Raw genomic sequence first — 27,471 nt, 5'->3', positions numbered from 1 at the left:
ATGCAATTTTAAGAGTCTTGACAAATTTTATTACAAAAATTGCATTTTTAGCAAAATCTAAATTTTACATACCTTAAAAAAAACACTATACATTTTGAATTATTTTTTGCATGGAGGGGAGGTACATTGTAGTGTAAATTACTCTGGGATCCGAAGTTTTATAACCATGTTATCTTATATTTTGAAGGGATCTAAAGGGATAAGACAATGGCCGATAAATTGATGCTACAAAAAAATACCCCTCTTGTATATTAAGATCAATAGTAGAAAGGTGTGGACACTTAACTTCATGATACAAACACCCAAAATTAAATTAAAGTCTTCAAACTTGTTGAGCGAACAAATAAGAAAACATTATTATAAAACTTTGGGGACTAGTGTAATTAACAACCCATTGTCCCCTCCCTCCCTAATTCATTGACTCAAAAACATTGCATAATTTATTCAATCTCAACTAGTAGTGTTCCAACTTTTTAACAAATAATTTTTCTCTGCAGAAAGTTTAATCTTGTTTATGATCATTTTGGATCAACATCAATTTATTGTCCATTGTCTTATCCCTTAACATCCCTGCATTATTTATTTGCGAAAAATATGAGGCGAAATAGTTTTCTTCAGATACATATTTATTCCCGTCTTCAATAGGCTATCATAATCCTTTTGGCTATAAATAAAGTTATGAAAAAAATAAATAAAAAAATGAAGGAAATTTTTGTTGATCCCTCCGGATTTTTCAACGTTTCCGAGACAGACCCTGTGAAAGATATTGAGGTGGACGCTCAGATTCTAGACTTTATCAACACACAGCTGAATGGTGGCTTTATGGAGATGATGGGTAAGTACGGAAGCTTAATGTATGCGCTAATTGTACAGTAGTAGTGCTAATAGCACAATTTTTAACTATTATGATTATACAATTTAAGTGAATTCATTTTTGCATATGTGTCATAAAATCATCTGAAATGCATATTATTACCAAAGCACAAATTTGCTCTTCCTTTTGCCAGCTTTAATTTTCTTTCATTTTTGTGCCATTTTTCAATTATGAAAGACTATGCAAATGTGATAATATGCGGAAGTAAATGCACACCTTTTTCATACTAGGGATGTTTGACCGTAAATTACACTGGTATCTAAAGTACGTTATCTTATTCGTTGGTTCAAAACTTTGGGTACTTTTATACAATTCTAAATGGTAGAATCCTAACTAGTAGTGTTCAATATTTCCAACCAATAGCTGTATTTAAAAAATGGTAATTTTGTTTATCGTTTTATTGTATTATCCTTTAAGATAATACAGTTTTTGATATACTTCAATCTTGATCTACTGTGTTCCATTATTATTTTCTTCAGAATACCTTTCCAACCAATTTTCTAACTGTATATATTTTTAAAAGTTTCTCAATCAGCAAAAAAATCAATTTTTCATGGGAAGGTGTAATTTTAAATTTTGTGCTGTTTTCATCACACAGCAAAAATGTATAATTTTATTTTGAAAAAAGATATAAAATAAAATTTAATATTGCAATATTTATGAATTATTTAATTGAGAGACATAAATTTAAGTGAAAATTGAAATATATGTATGATATAAGTAAATTTTTACTTAGTTTAAAAGTTAAGAAATAGACAACATAAAAACTATATATGCTAGAATAAGCCTATAATTAATTTAATAAATTGGCAAAATGTATTTAGCAAAAGAAAATAATTGAAAAATATTGATAATTGATCCTTGATTTCCGGGTAACAATGATTTTTTAGCGATTTTTATTTGAACTCCTCTAAAACTGTCTGGGGAGTTTGGGATTGAATTGCAATAATTGCAGATTTATTTTTGGGTTACATTCAAACCAAGGATCCAAAGGAATAAGATAATGACCGAAAAAAATGATGTACATCCTCAATGATGATACACAAAATTACCCCCTCTGTAGATTACTGTTAGTGGTTAAAAAGGTTGGACACTCAAATTAATGAACAAACCAATCAAAATTCAATAAAAATCTTTAAAGTTGTGCAACGAATAAAGAAACATTATTTTTAAAAATTTGGAACTAGTGTAATAAACAGGTTAATGTCCCTTAGATATTCAGATATTTTTTTCCATTTAATGTAAAGCTTTTGAGAAATAAATATGTGTTAAAATGGGTAGGAATCTACTAAATCGAAAATTCGGAGATAAAAAAGTTCCTTTTTGATTATGTACCTCTTGTCCTGTAACTGGGCTTCATTCATTTATTTTGTTATGAAATAAATAAAAAAGAAACATTTTTGATTAATTCTTTTTCAAGTTATTTCTTCCGTTACTTTATTAATGACTAGCGGCTACGCCCCTAGAGGCCTCTAGTGGCATTTTAAAAGTCTATGTTGCTTTAAAGTTTCTACGATACCTTGCAACGTTGCGTAGGAGTCTCTATTCGTAAAAAAATTAGATTTTTTTGTGATTTCTCTTGGGAGGGTGGTGGTATCCTCTCCCAAAATAGTTATAAACCTTCCCGGGACCTATGAGAAGTATAAGGAGAACCCGATAGGTTCAGCGGTTAGCAAGATCCTTTGGTACAAACACACAAACAAACAAACAGACATCCTGTTTGTTTATTATAAGGATTATTATGCCCCAGTCCTAGGTAAATAAAAAAGTGTTACCCTTTAAGATTAGATAAAAGCACACAAAGTATTATCGTAATGCTTTTTAGGTATATACCTTACATAAGCAGCAAAAATCTAATAAAGAAATTTGAAAATAAAAAGAGTTATAAAAAAATGTGTCAACGACATATATAATTTTTCATTTAAACAGTTAAATATGAAACTCAAGAGTCATTGAAAATAATTATTTAATGATATCTAGGCGGTTTTATAATAGAGTACTTTCCAATAAATCTTATATTGGATTGAGTTTATTGTCCCAGAAAGGCAAAATTAGGCTCTATTTTATTATGTAAATTCAATTTAACTAAAACTCATAAAGCTATTAATTTAAGCATTTTATGTCAAAGCTTAATTTGAACACATGAAAAGTGCATAATGGATTCATGTTTTCATATTCGGGACATTGGCTCTAAAATACTCTTTCTATTTCTATGATTATTAGTCTATTGTATCAATCTAATGTGCGATACATCTTTATTATTGTAACTTCTTTTAAACGAAGTAGGATAAAAGAAGAAATATAACTAGGGTGTTACTTTAGAGAGGTGAGAAAGTCGCTCAAAAAAATAGTTCTGACGTCATAAAAATGAGGGATGAGGAGAGGAGGATAGTGGAAAAGAAAACCCCAAAAAAAAGAGATGGATAATCCCTCCTTTTTATGACGTTACATGCTGATTTTTTGAGCGACTTTCTCCAATCACACATAACTAGGGTGATACGTTGTAGCGTTGTTATTCTATAGTTTTCCCTTTTCGGACGTTATAATCTTAAAATTTCTTTTTCAATCTTAGATTTAAATTAGGGTTGAGCCAGATATCCGGCCATTTTCGATATCCGGCCGGTTATCGGATATTGAAACTATCCGGATACCGGATATCCGGCTGATTTTTACTGCCGGATTTCCGGTTATCCGGCCAGATATCCGGTAATTTGCCGGATATCGAGCGTTGGTCAGATATCCGGCCGGATACCAGATATTAATATTATCCGGATACCGGATATTCGATATTCGGTATCCGGCCCAACCCTAATTTAAATAACAATCTTTTAACAGTTTATGTGATCTTGTTGGACAAACATCATAGAATCTTTTTGAATGAACTTTTAAGTACAATTTAAATAATTAAAAATTCTAAGTCTAATCAAACTTAAATATCATATAAACAAGAAAGTCTAGAAATTTGGTATTTTAAATACCACCATAGAAAACTATAGACTGGTGGCCAGGTAGACATTTTGTTTTTTAAAGTTGGTTATTATCTTGAAAATTTACAGGGATAAGACAATGAAATATAAATTTATATACATTCCCAATTATAATAAGAAAATTGATTAACAAGATTAAATACACTAATTTGGGACCAGCAACTGAAATTTCAATAAAAGTACCCAATTTTTTAAAATTTTTATTTTGATTACTTTTTCAGCTTCCAATAATTTTCTTTAGGATGTTAAATGCCAATTTTTTATTACATAAAATTAATACTTATAGGTTAATTACTAAAAAGTTAGAAAATAACTACTTTAGAGTAAAGTTTAAGTCTGTTTGTTTTTTTAATTTGATATTCTTACCTTAATTATAGGGTCTCCTAAATTTACTTTAAAAAAACACTTCGTAAAATTTAGTGAAATTGCAATGATAAATATCGACTTTATGTAATTCAAAAAAGTAGACATAGCTGACATATTATCGACAAGCAGCTTCGTCAACAAGCAGCTATAAAAATAACAAATCAATGTTCTAATGACATTTAATGACTACATATAAGTAATATTAAAGTTTAATTTTGTCATAAATGTTTCAATAATAGTCTAATTTAATATCTGTAGGTATGTGAAAAATGTTAAATTTTTCAACCTTTAAAATTAATCCACTGGTTTTAAAGAATGATTCAATAAAACCCTGATTTTATCTAAGAACCACGTATCATCTCAATGGATATATAATAAGTGGATATTGTAAGAGATTCTCACATACCCTGATAAAATATTTTTATCAGCTGGCTAATATAACCTTACCCTCCCCCCCCCTTCCTTTATGACTTTTTCCCATACCCCCCCCCCCCTGACCAATATATGAGGCCTGTATTAGCAACCTAAATTGATGACAACAAATCTCCTGTCATAATATCCACATATTCTATAACCATTATCAATTCTGATCATCTCTCTATTTTTTTTGAAATTTTAAAAGATTAAAAGATTTTTTTTCTCAAGAACCTGCATATTTTAATTTGTGTGCGTTTAATTTTTACTTGGTAATATATTTTAGATCAAAGCATTTTTTCGCATTATAGCATTTTATTCTCCCGAAAATTAACTCAAATTGAAATAATGTATAAACTTCGATTAACCAAAATAAGCTATCAAATATTCTTTCTTAATATGAACTATCCTTTAAGTAATGGGAGGTGCGTATAAGATTTTGTACGAGCAATTTTAAAGCCTATTTTCCACTATATCTATTTAATCTTACAGTAAGATGTATACTAAAATACACAGAAATATTGGTGTTTGATAAAAATAACAAAAATATACATTGAAATTGTACTTTTCACTATGCTTCTAGACATAGAGGTCCTAGGGTAGAGTTAAAGGGATGAATCTCACACCCCCCCCCCCCCCAAACTTTAAAATCTTTCATTTTGAATCCATCACGATTTTTAAAAATACATCAGATTAGCCCACTCAAACCCTTGAAACCACAGATATTACAACCACCCTTCTCTCAAAATAAAAAGCTTGGGCGTCCCTACTCCGAGGTATGTCCTTTATAGAATCAAAATGTTTTATTATATTATTAGTTACAATGAAAAAAAGAATATGCTTATATTTTGCTAATAGTAAATTTTAAAAATATTCAGTAAACATAAAAAAAACAATCATAAAAATGCATAAAATCAAATAGGCTATTTGACCCCTTATCTTTCAGTGGGGAGAAAATGCGTTAGAAATTTTGTCCATTGTAATATTTAGAAAAGATTGGTTTAAAATTGATGTATTTAGCATCGTAGCTGCTTTATAAGTAAGGTCTATTTGTGTAGAAAATAGAAACTTATCAATCTACCAAAACTTTTAACTAGCTTTGAAAGGATTTAATCTTATTATGGCTGTGCTGCCTTTGAAAATAATAATCCTGGATATTTTTTTATCGAGTTTAACAAATTATATGTTTTATATTCTTAATATTTTTGAGACGTGTTAGTATGTCATTTAATAGGTTTTTTTTTATTTTAGATAAATTAAGTTATTAATCAAACAACATGTTTATTTTTAGTAATATGTAATAGGTTATTTTTTACTTACTTATAATAACACCCTTTTCAGTAAGGTCGTTTTAGAGATATGAAGTAACACAAACATCCAACTGCTTTAGCATATGAGATACCTATCCCCTACTGGTAAAAGGGTCATTTCTTAGTCGAGCCTAGATAAGATCACATAATTTGACTTATATCTATTTCTTATATCTTATTTACTTACAATTTTCGCCATAGCTGAGAGTTTAGAAGATTTCTTTTTATATTTTCGCAAACTTTTTTTACCCCAGGATATGTTATTGCAAATTACCAAATGCAATGTAAGAAAAAACCTTCACAGGACCAAATCAAAACTTCCCTGTAATTTACGAGATATTATCGGACGTACATACATACAAGACAGACAGATATCCTTTGGTAAAAAGTATATTTTATATGAAAAAGAAAATTAGCCCAAAACTATCCTTCGCCCAAAATAAATGGAATTTCATTATTTTTTTAGATTCATCTCCCGAGATTTTTACACATTCTGTTTACTTTTATAGATATCTTGATTGGGCTGTACTAACTAACAGTTAGCAGGGATTATTTGTCGATCACAATTTAGGATGAATTTTGTTTTAACGTTTATTGTCTTATCTCTTAAGATCCTGGTTCAATCGGACTCATATCTTAACCATAACCATTTGTCTAAAATTTATGTGTTTATGGATCTAGGCATTCTCTCTATTAATTTCATTTTGATGTCCTACATCTAATACAGCAGCAATGGTTTCAGTGCAAAATTTTTAGTAAAGTCATTTTGTGTTGATTATGTTTGCATATCAATTTAGAAAATATGCATACATAGTGTTTTAACAAAACTGTAGTATCCTGTTACAACATAGCTTTAAATAGGTAAGGCAATTTGTATGTATTTCCACAATTTTAAATTGGTCTTAGGCAGGTTTTAGGCTATTTAGAGGGGGTTATGAAACCACAGCCTCTCATATAGATGATATGTATGTAACCCTTTAAAGATTGCAGATAGATAAGCTCTCCTATAACCAGCTTAACCCTACCATCCGTTTTAGTGATATTAAGCAACAAAAGCATAGACATTATAAAAAGTGTTTTCTTTGAAAAGACCATGCTAATATAGAAGACTTTTGGCATCTTGTATTTAAATTAAAATAAAAATTTCTTTAGGTATATTGCAATTATTTAATTTTCTGTATTGTGTAAACCCTAGATATTACACATGGGATGCAAAGGGGAAGTGAAAAAGTGGGGTGAGATAGAAGGATGGATGGTAGCATGATTGAAGACCTTTTTGGGATTAAGTGTTCTTACAAAAAAGTTGAAGTTTTAAAGGCATTCTTCATGAGCTATCTTCTTCAAGCGTTTGAACAACGCTCTTTAATACATAAAGCTTGACCAATATTTTGACATTTATAGTAAAGTAAAGCTTTTGCTAATAATTATTTTCGTCTGTATTGAAGAAACTTATAAAATTTGTATTGCAGTAAAGGAATGTAGAAAAAATGTGCATATTACAAATTGAAAAAAAATAATCAAAACCTAAAAAAATCTGCAATAAAATAAAAGAAATTACGTTCTATGTTATAATATAAGTAACAAAGTTGTCTATTCTGTAGGTTCTACTTTTATTTGAGATGTATTTTCCTCATAGTAGATGTGTGTGTGTGTAGCCATTGTTTCTTATTGTTTGGACCTAAGTAGTCATGGAGAAGGACGAGACACTTTTGTATAGCCACTAGGGCCAGCTCAAGCTCCACGCTCAAGTACATTATGACTTGACCCGCTGTCTCAAGGGAGCTACTCGTTATTACCTCACCCTCGCCGAGTATGGCAGGTGTCCCAAATTAAGTCACCGTAATGAAGGACGCTCTCCGCAGAGGAGCTTGGGATAAGGGTTGTACAGATGTTATGTACGTGACTATTAAGTATCCAAACCACTCAATAATCTCCCTTCTTACACAACCAGGGGAAGCTTCGTGAATGTATAACGACTGAGAAATTCGAGTTGTCATATGGGGACTTGAACTCGAACTCTCACCACCGTATCTCAGTGCGTTACCACTGAGCTACGACGCCCCCTTAGATAAAGTAGATAAAGTTTTTAAGAAGAAATATAAGATTTTCGTCATAACGTCGACTTAATAAACTCTTACCTTCAGTTATCTTAAGGGATAAGACAATTGACGATAAATTGATGTAAATCCCAAAAAAAATAAAATTAAATCTTCTGTAGAAGACAATTATCGGTAAAAAAAGTTTGATAAAAGTTCTTATAGTTTCAAACCCAACATAAATCAGTGAACATGTTTTAAACTATGTACAATGTCCCCTCCTTTCCATGACACTCTATCCAATGGATGTACTGAATTTTAATTTCCAAATGTGTACGCAGTTTCCGCGATGTTTCCTCATCCTATCTCAATATTTACTACTAGCTAAAAAAGCTTCAAACTTTCAAAATTTGTATTTTTTTTGAAGTTTGAATCTTTTTAGTAAATATTGAGATAGGATGAGGAAACACCGCGGAAACTGCGTACACATTTGGAAATTAAAATTCAGCACATCATCCAATGTCTTGAAAAGTAATAAAAAATGAAATATGCCAAGATATAAGTACAAGTACAAAAAGGTGTATAACAAAAATGACTTTGTGATGCCTAGGCATAAATCATCATCAAAGGCTGACTAAAAAGATAATATAATCACTGTGGTTTTTTTAAGCTAAGCTTTTGGAAATGTAGGGTTAATCCGTCTGTCCATTATGTATTATTCATTATTTTGTATGTTAATTGATGCATGATAAAATATTTCTATGAACTTCAACTCTTGCAAAAGATTTTCAAAAACTATCTTTTTATGATGAAACTTTCCGGCTGATTTTGATCGTGAAGATTCCTATATATCTTTCACATGGCTGTTTTTATCTCTTTTGTAGGAAGTTGGCTGTAATCAATTATTATCTATTATTTGATAAAAAAAGGCAGATTTTTGATTATTGTGTGTTTCAATTATTTATCCTAATAACATACATATATCTAAACAAATTTTTGATGAAGTTAGAGTTACGAAAATTAGGGCGCAGCAGCCGCTCATGTGGCCGAGGCATATTACAATTTAGGTGACTATTGTTGGCTGCGGCTGAGGGTGGCTGAATTTTAATTATGTTGACTGAAGCTTCAAGTAGCTGATGGTTTCTTGATGTAGCAGTGACTTACTATTTCTTAAAGCCGCGCGGCTGCGACTGAGGATGAATATTTAGGAGCAGCTGATTTTGAAACTTTTGTAAGCTGCGCGGCTGCTGGTGGATGTGGCTGCCGAGCCCTAGAGAAAATTCAGTTTTAAATTATACACTAAAATTTTCCCAGAAATTAGAATTAGAAAACAACGGCCAGAAATATTGGGTCACTAATTATATATCCTTTTTTATTTAAATTTGTAAATTAGGGACAGATGTGCCTTGTTTTGAAACCAAAATGAAAATAAATAAGTTAATAGGCTGATAACTCCCTACATGTACAAGGGTTAGGGGAGGGGATCAGTGCTTGACAAACCTTTGGGGGAAAGCACCTTGATTTACAATGAAAAAAACACCCAATTTAAAAGATATGATATCACATCTAAGATAAGTTTAAATAAAATAAAAAATAGCAATTAAACTTTAATATCTTAATGTTTTAAATAATGTTAAAAAATTTGTTAGGTTTTGGAATAATCCTTGATCAAAAATTGCTTTTCATTTTTTTACCAGGAATTTTGAAAATAGAGAAAATGCTTCTGTTTATGGTGTTCTTATTATACAACAGAAAATGTCTACTGCGCTTTAGCCAAAGAGTGCTTGGCTTTAATTTTCTGATAAGTCTTAATAATGCAGAACTGTATAAGATAACTAACTGCCATTGACCGTAACAAGATCATTCTTAAATATATTTTATAAATGTTTTCTGCTAATCTTTATTTTTGTGTACATTATGTAAACATACACATACCAACAAAAAATAGTGTGAGAGCAAATTTTCCAGACTTTAAAATTTGATTGGGGTCACAATAATCAACCATAATCATGACGTAAGGGCGCACAATGCATTTATTTTGTGGGGGCGAAAAAAATCATGGATATGATTCATTTTTGGTAAGCAGTAACATACTAAAAAAAAGTCAACAATATAGATATTAAATTGTACTTTTTCGTTTTTAATGTTAAGCTTTTTTGGGGAAAGATCCTTGGGGGGGGGGGGGGGGCATTACCCACAAAAGTATGAAACTATCATATATGATTTAGAATTCCAGACAAATAAAGCAATTAAAGGAAAATATAAATTATAGAAAGCTTTTTATCCATATAATATTTGGAAAATCCTGAATTTTTTAGAAATACACGATCTGCCCTAGTTTAATTTTTAATTTAACATTTTTAAACTTGACTGGACCTATGCAAAGCTTCACTGTAAATGAGAACTAGTGGTTAAAGAGATCCTATAGTGCACACAGACAGACAGACGGACAGACAGAGAAACATCCAATTACTAATATATTAGGATATAAATAAAAGTATGAAATGGTTATTGATTAACCTATTGATGTGATGATGATATAAAGATAAAGTGAAAGCAAATACAATATCTAAGTTTATGTTTATACAATGCAGACAATTTTACACCCGGGCATATAGGATAATTTTTTAATTCACTAAGCAGGCAAAAATATTAACAAAATGGTATTACCTTAATACTATCAGAACAAAAAGTGCTTTCACTCTTACCTATAAATGAACAAGCAAAAAACCACCGTCCACTTTTTTTCTATAATAACATGTTTCTATCACTCGTGATGGGCTCTTCTAACTCTTATTTCATCTAATGAAAAATAATATAAGCATCTAAAATATTTCTTGTATAATATGAGGAAAACTGCCAAACTATTACGTAAAAAATAAAGACTACGGAACGAAATGTATTTATAGTTTCTAAAAAAGTTTAGTGTTAATGTCGTCAATATCATTATTGCCTCAAAATAAATGGCTTCATTTTTTTTAGAACATATATAGGAACACCACTGAAAACAATTAGATAAAGTTGTAAGATAAATCTATTGTTTGTCTCCAAATTATTTTCTACAAAAGAATTAGGAAACTCCTTATTCTTTAGACGTTAGAAAGTATCCTATATTACAGGGGTAGTATAATGGGAGATAATATAATCTCTCCCCAATCGATGAAAATAGCCTAACACAATCCCAAGACTATAACTTGAACATATAAAACTAAAAAATGTTGAAAGAGTTTAATCGGTTTAGTCGTTGGCAAGATCTTAAATAATAGACATAAAAACCTTACTATTTTATATGATAGGATAAAGAGAATGCAATTTTGTTTTGAAGTCCGCTTTAAAAAGATCACGATTATTACTGAACCGATTGGAAAACATAACTGTTTATTATTTCAATTGCATAACACAAATTAGTGAGTTTTTTTTCTCTGTATAGTTAATGATGTTCTAAAATACTGGTTTTGATTGTTGTACTTTTCATAGAAGCTTTATAAATGTCATGTGGTGGTTTTAGGCTATTTTCCTTACCTTCCACACCCTTCGCTAGAAACTAGGGGCGAATCAGCTAGTAAACAAAGAAAGCAACACAGTCAAAACTAAAGATAAGAGCCACAAAATTTTGAAGAATTTTTGCCATCCTGACCTATCATATGACCCTAAACCATGTCTCCTTCCCTTTCTTATATCTTAGAACAGTGAGAAACTTATGAACAAGATAAAAAAAACAAAGAAGATATCTATAAGTAGCGAAGCAAAAAAATCACTCATGGACATACGGACAAAGGGAGTTATAGAGTAGATTTTCTTAAAAACAGAGAATAAGCGTTAAATTACATTTAAAAAGCACGAAACCTTTATTTTTCTAAAAGTATCTTTGTCTTTTTTTATCATGACCGACAGACGGACAATGTAATTTATATACTGGATGCTCATTAGAACAGGGGATAATCAACTAAAATTTCAGTCTATTACGAGAAAATAACTTTTCCCCCATATGAACTGACGGACGGACAGACAGACAAAATTTCCACTAATATTCCATTGTGGCCCAATTGTTTGAACTTTACTTTTCTCTCATTTTTTGTATCTCTCTTTCTCCTTTCCCTTTATCTCTCTTTCTCCTTTCCCCTTATCTCTCTTTCTCTCTTTTCTTTCTCTTTCTTGTAAACTGTGACAAAACCATAGGTATAGAACTTCCTGTCTATTGGATGGGTCTAGGGTCTCTATTTTTAAAGTATCACTTTAGGTTATAAGTATTAAACAAGCTGTTAATGTGCTGTATTATAATTGTTATGGAAGAGTTTAGGGCTTGAATTATGTGTATAGCCCATTAATTTTCTCTCTGCCACTAAAAATTTGGGTGTGCGTTCATTTTCACGCATTTTTCATAACAGCATCTTGCCATTTTCTTTAAACAGAAATTACACTCCATTATTGTCAATGTGTAAGGGGACATTGGGCAGTTTCTTACACTAGTCCCCAAAGTTTTTTTTTAGTTTGCTTAACAACTTTGGGGACATTTATTAAATTTTATTTGATTGGTTCATTAAGTCGAGTGTCCAAATTTTTCAACCTTTAATTGTAATCAACAGAAGGAGTAATCTTGTGTATCATTATTGGGGATGTGCATCAACTTATCCCCCAATGCAATATTTTATTCTTTTGCGAAAAAAAAGTCACACCAAAAATAAGTGTACCCAATACTAGATAAATTCTTAAAATTAAATTTAAATTAATGATAACTTTAAAAGTTTCTTAGTACACGATTAGTGGTTGTAACACTTAGAAAGCATAGCAATTCTATTTCTATAATCATTAAGAAAGTCCGTAAGTCCATTTTTACAACATTATTAGCTGAGCAAATTTCTAGTTTTTTGCTTGCTTCATTAGAGTATAACACTAGAGGGAGAAAGGGTTAAACAACTGTATCTCCCCATCGCAACCACCTTGCACAACCTTTATATTGGGTCATTGAAAATCAACCAATGGTGTCGATTATATTAACACAGCCAAATAGCAGAAACTAGTTTAGAATCAGACGAAAGAGGTCTTTGAAAAATGAAGGGAGGTAGTTGTCTGTATATTTATACTATAGATCTGTTCTTGCTTCTATTACTTCTAAGTTCTTAAAAACCTTGACACAAACATTTCATAATTCAAACTGATTAAAATTGTTGAATATTTGTCCCAAAGACAGTTAGCGGAAATAAGGTGTCAGTCTAGATTACAGAAAAGAAATCAATAGTTCCAAAAAAGTTTTGTTATTTTTAACAGTTAAATTTTAATCTTTTTGTTTAACAAGGATGAGAACAACCATGATTTGTTGCAAATCTTACGTATCTGTCGGTATATAAGATCTTAAAAACAGCTGAATTAATTGCTTTATCATAATAATTTTGAACTATCAAGAATGTCACTAACCTTAAAGATAAGGCCCCATAGAATAAAAACAGATTTATATAGTCCCTTTCGTGACAAAGCCTCTTGAGGGGCGTTTCGTCGAATTTTCACAATAGCTTTTGATTTGTTAGGTTAGGTTAGGAGATTGTCCTGCCGGGTTAGGCATTGGCCCCGCAGGGTTAGAGCCCCCCGCATGTGCTAGAAATAGGGGAAAAGCTACTGTGAAAATACGACGAAACGCCCCTTAAGAGGCGTTGTCACGAATGGGACTATACCCAAACATTCTTCTTAAAATCATTTTGAGAAAGAAAGCCACTAGAGGCTAGGGACGAAAGAAGAAAACCTTTAAACTTATATTTGTACATTTTGTATGGGAAGAAAAGAATCATATCTTGCTATGACATCAATCATTTGATTGTTTATATCTCCTGTATTATGTAATACCTAGAAGGGTAGGGATATGGTATTCAAAGAAAATATTTTCATTCTTCTTTGTTCTTGATTGTAAATCTTACAATTAAGATGAAATAAAGTCATAGCTTAGCGTCTTTTTCTATTTTTTTTTTATAAGTTAAACAAATTGTAATATCCAAGATAAGGTTAAACGCTAGATTTTCAAAAACCATGAGTTTAGCTATCGAAGCCATTGACACTTTTTTCTTTGATTACATAGCCTTGACATTCCTGTTTCTATAATAATACTACCATGTAGTTTCTAATAAAGAAGAGGAAATTAATTTATCTTGTTTTTAATAGTGTGGGTTATGAGAAATATTAACCCTTGTATTGAGTGTTAAACAAGGGGAAGATACTGGTGTCCATAGTTTTAAAAAGCCTTCCTAGGTTAGCTAAAAAAAACTTTAATAATAGGAACCGGTTCTCATCCATACGAAAAAACTATGTCTAGCATCGTATTATATCCAGCTTTCTACTAATATAAAAATGTACAATCATAAGATTAAAACCAGTTTTTTTAGCCCGTGCCTTCGGCACCTCGAGGCTAAAAAACTGGTTTTAATCTAAAAATTGTACATTCTATATCCGCGGAAAGCTGTTTATAATACGATGAAAGAAATAACTATTAACAAATCTAAGTTGGTTGGTACAGACTAGCAGTGATCAAAATTTTCAACCAATGATTTTAGACGAAGGCCAAACTGCATAACTTTTGTGTCACTTTTGATTCCTGAGACGTCATAAAATGAGGAGAAGTGGGAAAGAAAACCCCTAAAAAAAGAGATGGAGAATATGACGTCAAAAGTGGTGCAAAAGTTATGCAGTTTGGTCTTCGTCATGATTTTGATCTACTTTTGCTTAAAATAATTGGGAGTGTTCTCAATTAATTGTCCATTGCCTTACCCCTAAGATCCCGGGTGTTAACGTTAGCTCAAAAAGAGTTTATATCAGGAATCAACTACATGACATTTTGAATAGGCTTTAAATATTATGAAATTCATTTTTGTCTAAAGAAGTTGTATCAACTTTTTTGCTTTTTATTTAAGATAGCTAGCCGGTTCTTTCAGTAAGTAGTAGATGTAAAATTTTTCATAGAATTCAGATATGCAATCGGTTTTTCTGTAGACCTCTTATTTTTTAAGTAATTTAAGTTTTTTTAAAAAATAATTAAGTCGGTTTTAAGGTACTTAAACGCAATAAAATAAAAGAAGAAAATAGCCAGTATGAACAAAAATAGTAAGATCTTTAATTTGACACCTTACTTTTAAAATTCTGTTGAGTAATTGTTGAAAAAATCTATTTTTTTAACCTCGGTTTAATCAAAACATTAAACCTAAATATTTTCTCATACAGACATAAAAAATATGGGTTCATATATACCATTAGAATGAGAAAAATAATATGAATCCATTCTAAGCAAAATTGAAATAGTTTTAAAAAATTGTAATAAAAAAAAGAAAAAAGAAAAAGTTTATTTTAAGAATTGTAACTACTAAACTAGCCAATCACAAATCCCAAAAATTGACGAATCGGGAAGCTCAACCTATAAAATTAACCTATAGAATTGCCAGAAAAAAAGGAGAACGTTCATACAATATATACAATAAATACTACAATAAATAAAGTGATATTAAAGAACATGTAAAGAATGAAAAATTATGAACAAATGTGCATCAGTCTGTTTATAAACTTCAAAACAATGCAGTTAAAAATACATTATTGTTTCTTGTGTTTAAAAAATATCTGCTACATTGCATTGTCTTTTGTTTAGGTTTTGTTCAGGTTTGGTTCAAGCTAACCCTTCAAAGCCGAAAATTATGATTCTTAAAATATACTTATTTTTTTTATTATAGTTTTATAAAACTTTTTCAATTTTGCTTAGAATAGATTCGTAATATTTTTCTGATTCTAAAGGTATATATGAACCCATGTTTTTTATGTCTGTTTGAGAAAATATTTAGGTCCAAAGTTTTTATTAAACTGAGGTTAAAAAATAGATTTTTTCAATAATTACTCAACAGAATTTTAAAAGTAAGGTGTCAAATTAAAGATCTTACTATTTTTGTTCATACTGGCCATTTTCTTCTTTTATTTTGTTGCGTTTTAGTACCTTAAAACCGACTTAATTATTTTTTTTTAAAACTTAAATTACTTAAAAAATAAGAGGTCTACAAAAAAACCGATTGCATATCTGAATTCTATGAAAAATTTTACATCTACTACTTACTAAAAGAACCGGCTAGCTATCTTAAATAAAAAGCAAAAAAGTTGATACAACTTCTTTGCAACAAAACATTTTAACGCCCTGTTAAAAATGGATTGCTGTCTGATATTAACATCGATATTGTGTAACGCTATTTATTGTTTGTATTATGTTGATATAATTAGAGCACTCAAGGCTAACACGGATAGTTCTAACTGAAGGTGTAACACAGTAAACTGATAATGAATATAGTTATTAGGCAGGCTTTCATTATCTTATTATTGGTTCCATTGGAATTCAGTCCACATGGGATTCAACCCACGGAATTCAGCCCAGCGGGATTCAACCCAACGGTATTCAGCCCACACGGGATTCAACCCACGGGATTCAGCCCACACGGAATTCAGTCCACATGGGACTCAACCCACGGAATTCAGTCCATACGGGACTCAACCCACAGAATTCAGTCCATACGGGACTCAACCCACGGAATTCAGTCCATACGGGACTCAACCCACGGAATTCAGTCCATACGGGACTCAACCCACGGAATTCAGTCCATACGGGACTCAACCCATGGAATTCAGTCCACACGGGATTCAACCCATTATATATCTAAAATTACCAGTTTTCAAAATTATATTTTTTTTAAATTTGAGAACTAAATTTTTAGAAAATTTTAAAAATAAGTTTTGATAAAATTTATGTAATTTTTTTTACTGTAGAAATTATTTTATAAAATATGCTTTATAAAAAAATTTGAGAAAAAAAGAATTATTTTCTAAAAATTTGTTTCTTAAATTTGAAAAAAATTTATATTTGTTTCAGTCCACACGGAATTCAACCCAATATATATAAAAAATTATCAGTTTTAAAAACAAATAATTTTTTTTTCAAATTTGAGAAACAAATTTTTAGAAAATAATTCATTTTCTCAATTTTTTTTATAAAGCATATTTTATAAAATAATTTCTACAATAAAAAAATTTACATAAAAATTTTTGTTCTCAAATTTAAAAAAAAAATATTTTTTTTCAAACTGGTAATTTTACATATATAATGGGTTGAATCCCGTGTGGACTGAATTCCGTGGGTTGAGTCCCGTATGGACTGAATTCCGTGGGTTGAGTCACGTACGGACTGAATTCCGTGGGTTGAGTCCCGTATAGACTGAATTCCGTGGGTTGAGTCCCGTATGGACTGAATTCCGTGGGTTGAATCCCGTGTGGACTGAATACCGTGGGTTGAATCCCGTGTGGGCTGAATACCGTTGGGTTGAATCCCGCTGGGCTGAATTCCGTGGGTTGAATCCCATGTGGGCTGAATTCCAATGGAACCCTTATTATTATCATCATTAGTTCAATTAATAGACAAAAGAAAATAGATAGATAGATAGATAGATAGATATATAGATAGATAGATAGATAGATAGATAGATAGATAGATAGATAGATAGATAGATAGATAGATAGATAGATAGATAGATAGATAGATATATAGATAGATAGATAGATAGATAGATAGATAGATAGATAGATAGATAGATAGATAGATAGATAGATAGATAGATAGATAGATAGATAGATAGATAGATAGATAGATAGATAGATAGATAGATAGATAGATAGATAGATAGATAGATAGATAGATAGATAGATAGATAGATAGATAGATAGATAGATAGATAGATAGATAGATAGATAGATAGATAGATAGATAGATAGATAGATAGATAGATAGATAGATAGATAGATAGATAGATAGATAGATAGATAGATAGATAGATAGATAGATAGATAGATAGATAGATAGATAGATAGATAGATAGATAGATAGATAGATAGATAGATAGATAGATAGATAGATAGATAGATAGATAGATAGATAGATAGATAGATAGATAGATAGATAGATAGATAGATAGATAGATAGATAGATAGATAGATAGATAGATAGATAGATAGATAGATAGATAGATAGATAGATAGATAGATAGATAGATAGATAGATAGATAGATAGATAGATAAACTTTTAAAGAGAAAGATATTAAACAAAGCCATAAGCAATCTATAATACAAATCCGTCTGATGCTTAAGATCAGGGTAACTGCTGAACCGATTGGGCTGTACACTGCAGAGAATATAGCTACTGTTCCTGCGGGGGTTTTGTTCTATATTCTTGGATGTATTCTACCCCCCAAAAAAAGAAAAGGGCAATTATCATCACCTCTTGGAGCGAAGCCTCCATTTTGTAAATAAAGAACACAGAGTTAAATTAAATATGATTCTAATACAACAAATGTATCTTTTTTAGACTTGCTTGTATAGTTGCAAAGAAATTCATATTTCTCACTAGGAAGATAATTGAGTAATTAAAGGACGGACAGAAATGTAAAATTCTAGAGGAGCTTCGCTAACAAGTGTTGCTTCTCTATTGTGAGTTTATGATGTTGTTAATTAGTTTTGAAAAATTTGTGAAATCATTTTTCGTTTGGCTTTGAAACCGATTAATATTCGCTGGAAAAGAACCGGTTCTTAGCCACATTGAAAAATCATGTGTCGTATCATATACAAATTTTTCAAAAAAAGGTATCCTAAATCCAAAAATAATTTGTGAAAAAGATCATTTCCTCGTAAAAAAGTATTAATAATTATATCATAGATCTAAATAATAGGTTTCTTTAATTATAAAGAATTAATTATTTAAAGAAAATCAAGCGTAAAAAAATTACATTTTAGATAAAAATAGATTATTTTTTAAAAAATGAATTGACGAAATTTTGTTCTTAATTAAACATTTGATTTTATATTTATCACATTTTAAAAATAATTATAAGATTTAAGTTTAATCAAAATTATAAATTTTATTTATATTTAAGGTGGAAAAAATTGCGTTGATTTACACGTGTAATGCACAATGTTGCAAATGAATAAAAAATTGGTTTTAATTATATACAGGCAGTTTAATATGAAAGATTTATATCATGTTAGGTTAGGTTATAATGGGTATGTATTGGTTATCCCCCCTTATTTTCAATTTTTAAAGAAAATATAAATAAGGAAGGTTCAGTTTCCGACGAGCATTAGTGGGAAAGCACTAAATTGATTTAATACCTCCAATTATAGAAAAAAACATATTGTATTCTGTTTTTATTTGGCGATTAAATTTTATTTCATCTTATTAGATTAATAAATTGTTAATAAGGGTATGAAATAATAATATAATAATATTGATATCTATAAAACAGCAAGGATGATACTATATATGATTATGCATCTTTTGTTATCAATTTACAGTTGAAAATTGTTAATTTAATGAACCCTTGCCTAACCTTCTTAACTTTTAAAATATAGCATTGAACCTGTAGATCAGGAAAACTAAAATCATCCAAAAATTCAACTCAGTCTTCACTGAGATCTTAAAGAACAGACAGACAAATATATTACATACATGTCTAAAATCAATATGTAAATCTCAACTGTTTCAAATAAGATATATAATAGCACAAAAAATCTTTTAAGCTTAAAAAGTGCATTTATTGTAACTAAATAATTTAAGATTCTATCTATCTTTACTGTATTAATAATCATTTAAAATTCAATGAGCGTAAAAAAAAGTTAACTGTATCGGACGGAAGGACGTTCATATTTGGTGACAGGTAAATTTAGGGTCTGAATTTGTACAATGTATATTATGTACATCAGATTTTTACAAATATTTTATAAAGATTTATTACTTAAATGTACAAAATATAGAGATTCTTAAAACAAATATAGAATAAACTCTTAATTACTAGTAAGACAATTACCAATACATTGATGTACATTCCCAATGATGATACACAAAATTACCCCTTCTATAGATTACAATTAGTGGTTGAAACTTTATACACTCAACCTAATAAAAATTCAACCAATCAAAGCCAAAAGTTGCAAAGCCAATGAATAAGAAAACTGTGGGGACTATTGTTATGAACAGCCCAATATCTCCTCCCTACATGTACTTTAAAACTTGCGTACAATCTCTGGACTGCTGGGTATTTGTCATCCTGGTATGATGTGACTAATGTGCCCATCATGTATGTACATACATTGCATAATACATATAATAATAACATGGATAAGAGATAGTACTCAATTTTTAGAGTTTTCTTAGTAGCACAACTACCTTATAATTAGAGTTTATAAACGATGCCGGCAAAAAACAGCCAATCTTTTAACAACAAATTTAAAAGAAAATATTCCTAGATGATAAGTTTTTCTTAGTTTTTAGCATTTATTGCTTAGATAGATTTGCTATAATAGAATCTACAAATTTTTTCTTAATTTTATTATCAAAATGGTATAAAGATGTCAAAGTCATATTCTTATAGTTTGCGAACAATATAAATTTGAAGCTTTTTCACAAAATGCCAGTTGAGCAATGACAACGCACCCCCCCCCCCCATTTTTCTCTTATTAAATAAATTAAAAGTAGTGGGGGTTAGTTTTTTCCCGATGCCCAACCCCTATGGGGGTCCTAACCCTGCATGGCTAAATAGTACTCAATATTACCTAACCTGATCTAATGTAGTAAACAAGCAAAGAAAACGAAAAAATACTTATTTAAAAAAAGGGGGGGGGGGGTACAGTGCTCAACAGATAATTTGTGAGAATGTGCCATAAGCTTTGGACCAATCCCTTTTAGCATAACAATGTTACATACACATGAGTTCTTGTAGGCATCTCATCACGGATTTAGGGATGGACAATGCTAGAAAATCTTTTCTCGGTTTAATTTGATAAATATCCGGTGGATTAGAACCGGTTCTCATTAATACGAAAAAAATGTGTCTTGCATGGTATCATATCCTTTTCTACGAATATAAAATGGTTTTAATGTTATAATTGTACATTTTATATCCGCGGAAATCTGTTTATAGTACGATGCGAGAAATAACTATTAAATGCTTAATATAAGATTAGCTAGGTATAGGTAAATATAGACAAAGACTTTTAAAAATCACAATTTCATTGTAAAATATGTTTAAATCAAACAAGACAAGTAGCCTTTCTACTTATTAAAAATTAATAAAAGTGTATTTCTGTCTTAGTAAAAGCAAATTGTTTTAGTTGGTTTTCAACTAACAGTTTCATTTTAATATACATAGATTACATAATTTTCAAGCTTTTTTTTTTATTTTTGTCGGTAACAGTAGGAATGGGTTTTAACTCCAAGTTTTGTTGTTGTGTACAATGACAACAGCATTGTTGTTGGTTGTTGGTGTTGTTGACCTTCATTTAACAGTATATATTCACGAACTCTTGGCTGTTGAGACTTATTAGATATAGACTGATAATTCCCCAATTTTGCATATGAACCACAAAGGTGAACTGAAATTAGTTTCCGAATGTGAACACATTTTCCTAGGTGTTTCCCAATCCTATCTCAATATTTGCTACTGGCTAAAAAACCTTCAAACTTCCAAAAAAAAAATCAAAATTTGAAAAATTAAAACTTTGAATGTATAATGTATAAATCGTTAATACATTCAAATTTTGATTTTTTTTTGAAGTTTGAAGGTTTTTTAGCTAGTAGCAAATATTAAGATAGGATTGGGAAACACCTAGGAAAATGTGTTCACATTCGGAAACTAATTTCAGTTCATCACCACAAACGAACTTATTAATAAAGTGCTATTATAATTTTTCGGTTGGTTTGGTTTAAAGTAGATTTTAAAAGTGTCTGAAGGAGCTAGTAACATGTTTTTTTTCCAAAAATTAAAAATAAGGGGTGTAGGAATATTTTCGAAGGTCCAAAAAAGTTTGAGTAAAAGCACCATAGTTCTCTTATTGAACTAATTAGATAAAAGAGCGCATAGAAGTCCTTCTGAATTCGGAATTATATTAACAAAAATTTTAATAAAACCCAAAATTTTGGCCCTAATTAAAGTTATTTTCCTCTATTATATTATGTCATTTTTTTGTGGGATTGCTAATGTAGGTAAAAAAGCTGGACAGGGGGGAATGAATGAATCTTCATATTAGAAGACCACCATTTGGAGTTAAAGATTAGTATTTTTTGTACAAAAATAGTCAGATAAACCTATAACATACAGTATTATATTTTTCATATTTGTAAAACTTGTAGAAATTGCCAATTTTGCTTCTCTGATAGACCTTAGATCCCAGAAACATTACAAAACTGGGGTATAGTCCATTTCGTGACAACGCCTCTTAGGGGGGGTTTCGTCGTATTTTCACAGTAGCTTTTCTCCTTTTTTCTAGCCCCTGCTGGGGCCTCTAACCCTGCGGGTCAATCACCTAACCTAACTTAACTAAACCTAAAATAACCTTTTAAAAGCAACTGTAAAAAATTTGACAAAACGCACCTTAAGAGGAGTTGCCGAGAAAGGGACTATACCCCAAAACTGTACACTGACAAAATGTACAAAATAGACATTTAGCATGTTGGTCACTTTAAAAAGATTGTATAATTGATGCAAAATTTGTAACTTTTAATGTGCAAACATTAAAGTGATTTATTTCTCTGTTATAATCAGAGAATCGCACCCTTGAAAAACATTAAAATATTTCAATAATTTTGAATATTCAAATAAATTTTATTTCTTATTCATCTTTGAATTAGAGATATTGGTTATTTTAATATTATTTTATTCAAAACCGTATTTTTTTTTATTTTTGTTGTGGGGGGGGGGAATAAAAAATCTAATAAAGGAAGGGTAATTAAATTTTTTGGTTGCTAATATGGGTTTGGATTACATTACTTTCCCCTTGGATGTCCTTGGGAATGTTTTTCTTCAGGTTTCATATCCCTCCTATGCAGGTTAAATATAAATATACATTTTTTTGCTTCCTACTGTCAAAATGTCTTTAATAAAATTTGTATAATAATAAAAATGCAACATGGATCCTTGTTTATGACAATTTCAAAGGGATTGGTGCATAGACGTCCAAGGGGGGGGGTTAAGTGGGGATTACTTCCCCCCCCCCCCAAACGAATTTTGGGGGGTAAATACCCCCCCAAAATGAAAAATCTCTAACAAAAAAAATTTTTACCCCTCCCAAAAAAAAGCCTGGACGCCCCTGGATTGGTGCATATTAGATAACTGAATTTAAACAAGGATGCAAATTACTCTGAGTTGCATAACAAAAATGCATTTTTTTGTTTTATGGTTTATGACATTTTTAAAGGGATTGGTACGTTATTATATAACCGATAAATTGTAATTGGTAGTATGAACAGATAATAGTTATTTCTTTCATCGTTAGTTTGATCAAACCTCTTGGGGCAAAGCCCCTAGAGGCTAGGGGCGAAGCCACTAGTATATATATATATATAGAAAAGATGGACAAATAGATAGATAGATAGTATTGATGTTGGGTCAATGATTATATTTATGGTCAACAACACCACCACACAACAACACAACACCACAACAATAACTCAATATCATAGTGCTATTGTTTATACATTACAGAAAATATAAAACATTAGCCAAAGAATATAAATTGAAAATATGCAAATATTCTTTTTAAAAAAAATGTATTGCAATAAAAAAAAACAATTTAACAATGTCTTAATTTGATATGATAACAGTATAACTATTTAATTTTATACTGTTATTTTCCTAATTTGCAAATTTTGTCTGTTTTGTACTAACATATTTCAAAAGGAAGTTTTGTACCACCCAAAGTTATATTCAAAATTATATTTAAATACATTTCATTATCTTTCTATAAATGCTTATAATCATATTGAATAAAAAATATTCTTTTAATATCATTTGATTCGAAGATTACAAAAAAAAGTCCTTGAAGACATGATACTTAAACCTTCCTACATAGAAATAGCTTAACACCTAAACCGGACAATTAAGCAGCTTATAATGCCTATAAAAATGACGTCATACAATACAAACGACCAATGATAGGCCAGTATACATTTTACTATTTGTCAATATAAATGTATACTGACTTACAATTAGTCTTTTGTATTATATGACGTCATTGTTTCATAGGCACTATAAAAAATATAGACCTGTATATAGTTTCAAAGATTATCATTGACGTAGGCATCTAACTACTTTAATATAAGTCTACTAAGATTTTTTTACCTATTTTTAGTAGCGAAGCTACTGTATAATTCATATCGTCTGTCAGTCCGTTTGTAACACTATGGGGAAAGGTGATTTTCTAGCTTTGTATTTAAGATATCTAGCTGAAATTTTGATGAAGATTTCTCTTTTTTTATTTATCTTTTTATGACAACTGAACATCTACTATTTAACTCACTTTGTCCGTTCGTACTTTCATGATTTTATTGTGCTTCGGTACTTATGGATGTTGTCATTCTTGTTTATGTATACTAGCGGCTACGCTCCCTAGAAGCCTCTAGGGGCACTTAAGGTAAGAGGGGGAAAGTCGACCTCATCAAATTTAAGATTTAAAGAAAGAGTTTTAAAAAATTTGGGGAGGGGGAGAGGGGTGAAGACACCCTCCCCAAAAACAGGGTAAAACCTTCCCAGGACCTGTAAGTAGCATCACTGTAAAGTAGTACAATATCGGTTCAGCGGTTTGCGAGATCCTTCGGGACAGACGAAAACCGCTTACTACTTTATATAATAAGATGTGCATGTGCAAAGCTTTCTAGTGACTTAAACGTGCGTTCTAACAACGTTGTAACTGAAAGTCTGAATTAGAGAACAAACAAACAGCACATTTTTAATTGTACTTCTTCTTAAGAGCAACAATAATATCATAATGACCAACCCTAATACTAAATAAGGAATTATTTAATAAGAGAAGAGATTTAGGGTTAGTCTCTCAATGCTATCTTAAAAAACAACAAAATTTTATTACTATGTAAAAAGCTAAAAAGTTAGTTTAAAAATAGTAATTGAAAATTTCAGACAAATTTTATAATAATTTTCATCGATGAAATAATAGCTTATAGATATAAAAATATTAAAAATAACATGGTATGTAATATTTTTATGTTATTTTAAGAAACATTTTTCTCGTATGCATTCGAATCCGGTGGATAGGAACCGGTTCTTAGCCATACGAAAAAACTATGTCTAGCATCGTATTATATCCAGCTTTCTACGAATATAAAAATGTACAATCATAAGATTAAAACCAGTTTTTTAGCCGGTGCCTTCGGCACCTCGGGGCTTAAAAACTAGTTTTAATCTCATAATTGTACATTCTATATCCGCGGAAAGCCGTTTATAATACGATGCGAGAAATAACTATTCTAAACTAATGACATTGCATATGCACTGTTAATAAAACTGCATGTAATATGGTGGATTCTAAGAATGTTTTACACAAGAATATTACAGTATATTAAACCACTTCCTTGGCCTATTATTCAACTGTAATTATCCCTTAGAATACGATGTTAAACCCATACAAAGCCCAAGACAAGCCCTAACCTATTGTCATTGCTTGTTAAAGTCATTGCTAATTGTTGAAAAATTAATTGCTAGTAGCATAGCTTTACCTTGTTCAAGGTATGTCTTTCTGTCTATAAAAGACCGTTTAGAATTATTTTACTTGGAATCAAATCATCTAAAATTCTTAAATTTTAATTTTCAATTCTTTACAGATCAATACTTTACTGTATTGAACTGCTAATGGATCTTAAGGCCAATTGACGATAATCTAATATACATCTCCTATGTAGAGTAAAGTTATAGGTTAAAAAGTTTGGACACTACTAGTTTGAAATTAGTTGAATAAATTTGAATATTTAACAATTGTTCTTAAAACTAATATTTTTTTCTTATTTCAGGAATGAAAACAACTGAAAGAAACTTGGTATCATCTACTCTGACAAATGATGATGAATTCACAGAAAAATCTTCAGATGACATTACTACTACTGTTGGTCAGTTTGGTGGAGAAAAAGAATCTTCTACTGTTTTCATTGATACTACAGAAACATCAGAAAAGGATACATTTGCGGATTCTTTAACTACTAAAGCTACACTTGTCCTGTTCAATGATGACCAAACTGATAAAGATTCAATTACTGATAAAAATACTGATCTTCCATTCATATTAAATGATAGAACATCTGATAAAGAGTATAATGAAGATATCAACAATGAAATTGTTAATGAAGCAGATTATGAAAGTACAACTGAAAAAGATTTACAGATAGATGGTGAGAAAGATGGAGATATCAAGAAAGACACAAATGAGGAAATGAGTGAGAATGAAAGTGCTACCGAATCTGTTGGTAGTGAAAACATTGATAATGATCATAATTTACAACTAAAGAACACATTAGGATCACCAGGGATAAATATTAACATAGGAATTTAAAGGTTTTTTTGTCTAAGCTTTTGGAGGATTTTTTTCTAACCTTTTGAAAGATTTTTTTTACTAAACTTTAGGAGGATTTTTATATATTATTTTGAAAATTTTACATATTATTCTAAAATATTTAAAGTTTAATATTGATCCCTGTTTCATAGATGAGCTTCCCACAGAAAAGTCTAGTGGTGGTGAGGGGGCACTGGGGTCAACCCTTGCCCCTCTCCCCTCCACTACCCTCCCTCCCAGAGTATTAGGAGATGACACTACCACTTCAATAACAGGGGAGGCAGAGGAAAGCACATTTGGCGGGAAAGTTGATAGTGGAGAAAACGTGGCAGAAATGCCGGAAAAGGTTGAAATTTCTTCTGATGGGTATGAGCTCACTACCCTAGCTACTGGTGCTATGAATGAAGGGGAAAATGATGAGCAGAAGATACTAACTGATACAGACAGAACAGACACACAGAATGATAATATTCAGGTAATAAAGCAGCTTCTCAAACTGGGTTGATGTGGATATTCTTATACTTTAGAACTTTAATATAATATCCTTCATAAGATTTTCAATTGTTTTTCTATAATTAGGGTCATTAAACAAACATTTTAAACATGTTGATTTTTCTACTTTTTTAACAACAAAATTGTATGTGATCTAATTATCCGATTGATCTGATTTTTGGTATATTGATTCCTGGAACAACAAAGTGAAATATTATTAGCGAAGCAACTCTATAATCAAGTAATAAAAATGTAAGTATGTCCATAAACATTATCCTATATAAAACAGTTTTTCATCAAATTTACTTACAATTTTGCTTCGACTCTTATACATTTATATTCTGATTATCCAGTATTTTTTCTTAAAGAATATCCATGACAAACCTAATTTTTAAAAAAGGATGATGAACAGGAAACTGTGAATAATCAGCAAATACAAGAAAAAGATTCAAACGTGGCGGAGGGTTCCACTACCACACAGTCAGCTGATTTTCTCCAGGAATGGATACTTAAAAATACTTCCTAGATTTTTTTGTAAACTTTACCCTTACCAAAGTTTTTATTGGATAATTTATCGTCCGATTTTATACATTTTAAATTAATC

General features: G+C 30.4%; 1 protein-coding gene and 1 long non-coding RNA gene across 2 annotated transcripts; both read left to right on the top strand.

Moving 5' to 3' along the window:
- The first annotated feature begins 699 nt into the window (after positions 1-699).
- LOC145335302 (uncharacterized) lies at positions 700-26,375 on the top strand. Its single transcript, XM_080181037.1, has 2 exons — positions 700-835; positions 25,840-26,375. The coding sequence occupies exons 1-2, from the start codon at positions 700-702 to the stop codon at positions 26,373-26,375; spliced, it is 672 nt and encodes a 223-aa protein (XP_080037163.1).
- A 156-nt stretch (positions 26,376-26,531) lies between these two features.
- LOC145335301 (uncharacterized) lies at positions 26,532-27,393 on the top strand. Its single transcript, XR_013885189.1, has 2 exons — positions 26,532-26,850; positions 27,268-27,393. It is a non-coding gene; the product is annotated as an uncharacterized LOC145335301 (long non-coding RNA).
- Positions 27,394-27,471: the final 78 nt, after the last annotated feature.

This window comes from Acartia tonsa, chromosome 13, assembly GCF_053477335.1.
Source record: "Acartia tonsa isolate MP-2025a chromosome 13, ASM5347733v1, whole genome shotgun sequence".
Lineage (NCBI taxonomy): Eukaryota > Metazoa > Arthropoda > Copepoda > Calanoida > Acartiidae > Acartia > Acartia tonsa.
This window is presented reverse-complemented; position numbering and strand designations above follow the sequence as displayed.

Excerpts from the sequence above, each read along its gene's own strand:
- LOC145335302 (XM_080181037.1), top strand. The coding sequence starts at position 700 with ATGAAGGAAATTTTTGTTGATCCCTCCGGATTTTTCAACGTTTCCGAG. Across the intron at positions 836-25,839 it reads TGGCTTTATGGAGATGATGG|GAATGAAAACAACTGAAAGA; the intron begins GTAAGTACGGAA and ends TTCTTATTTCAG.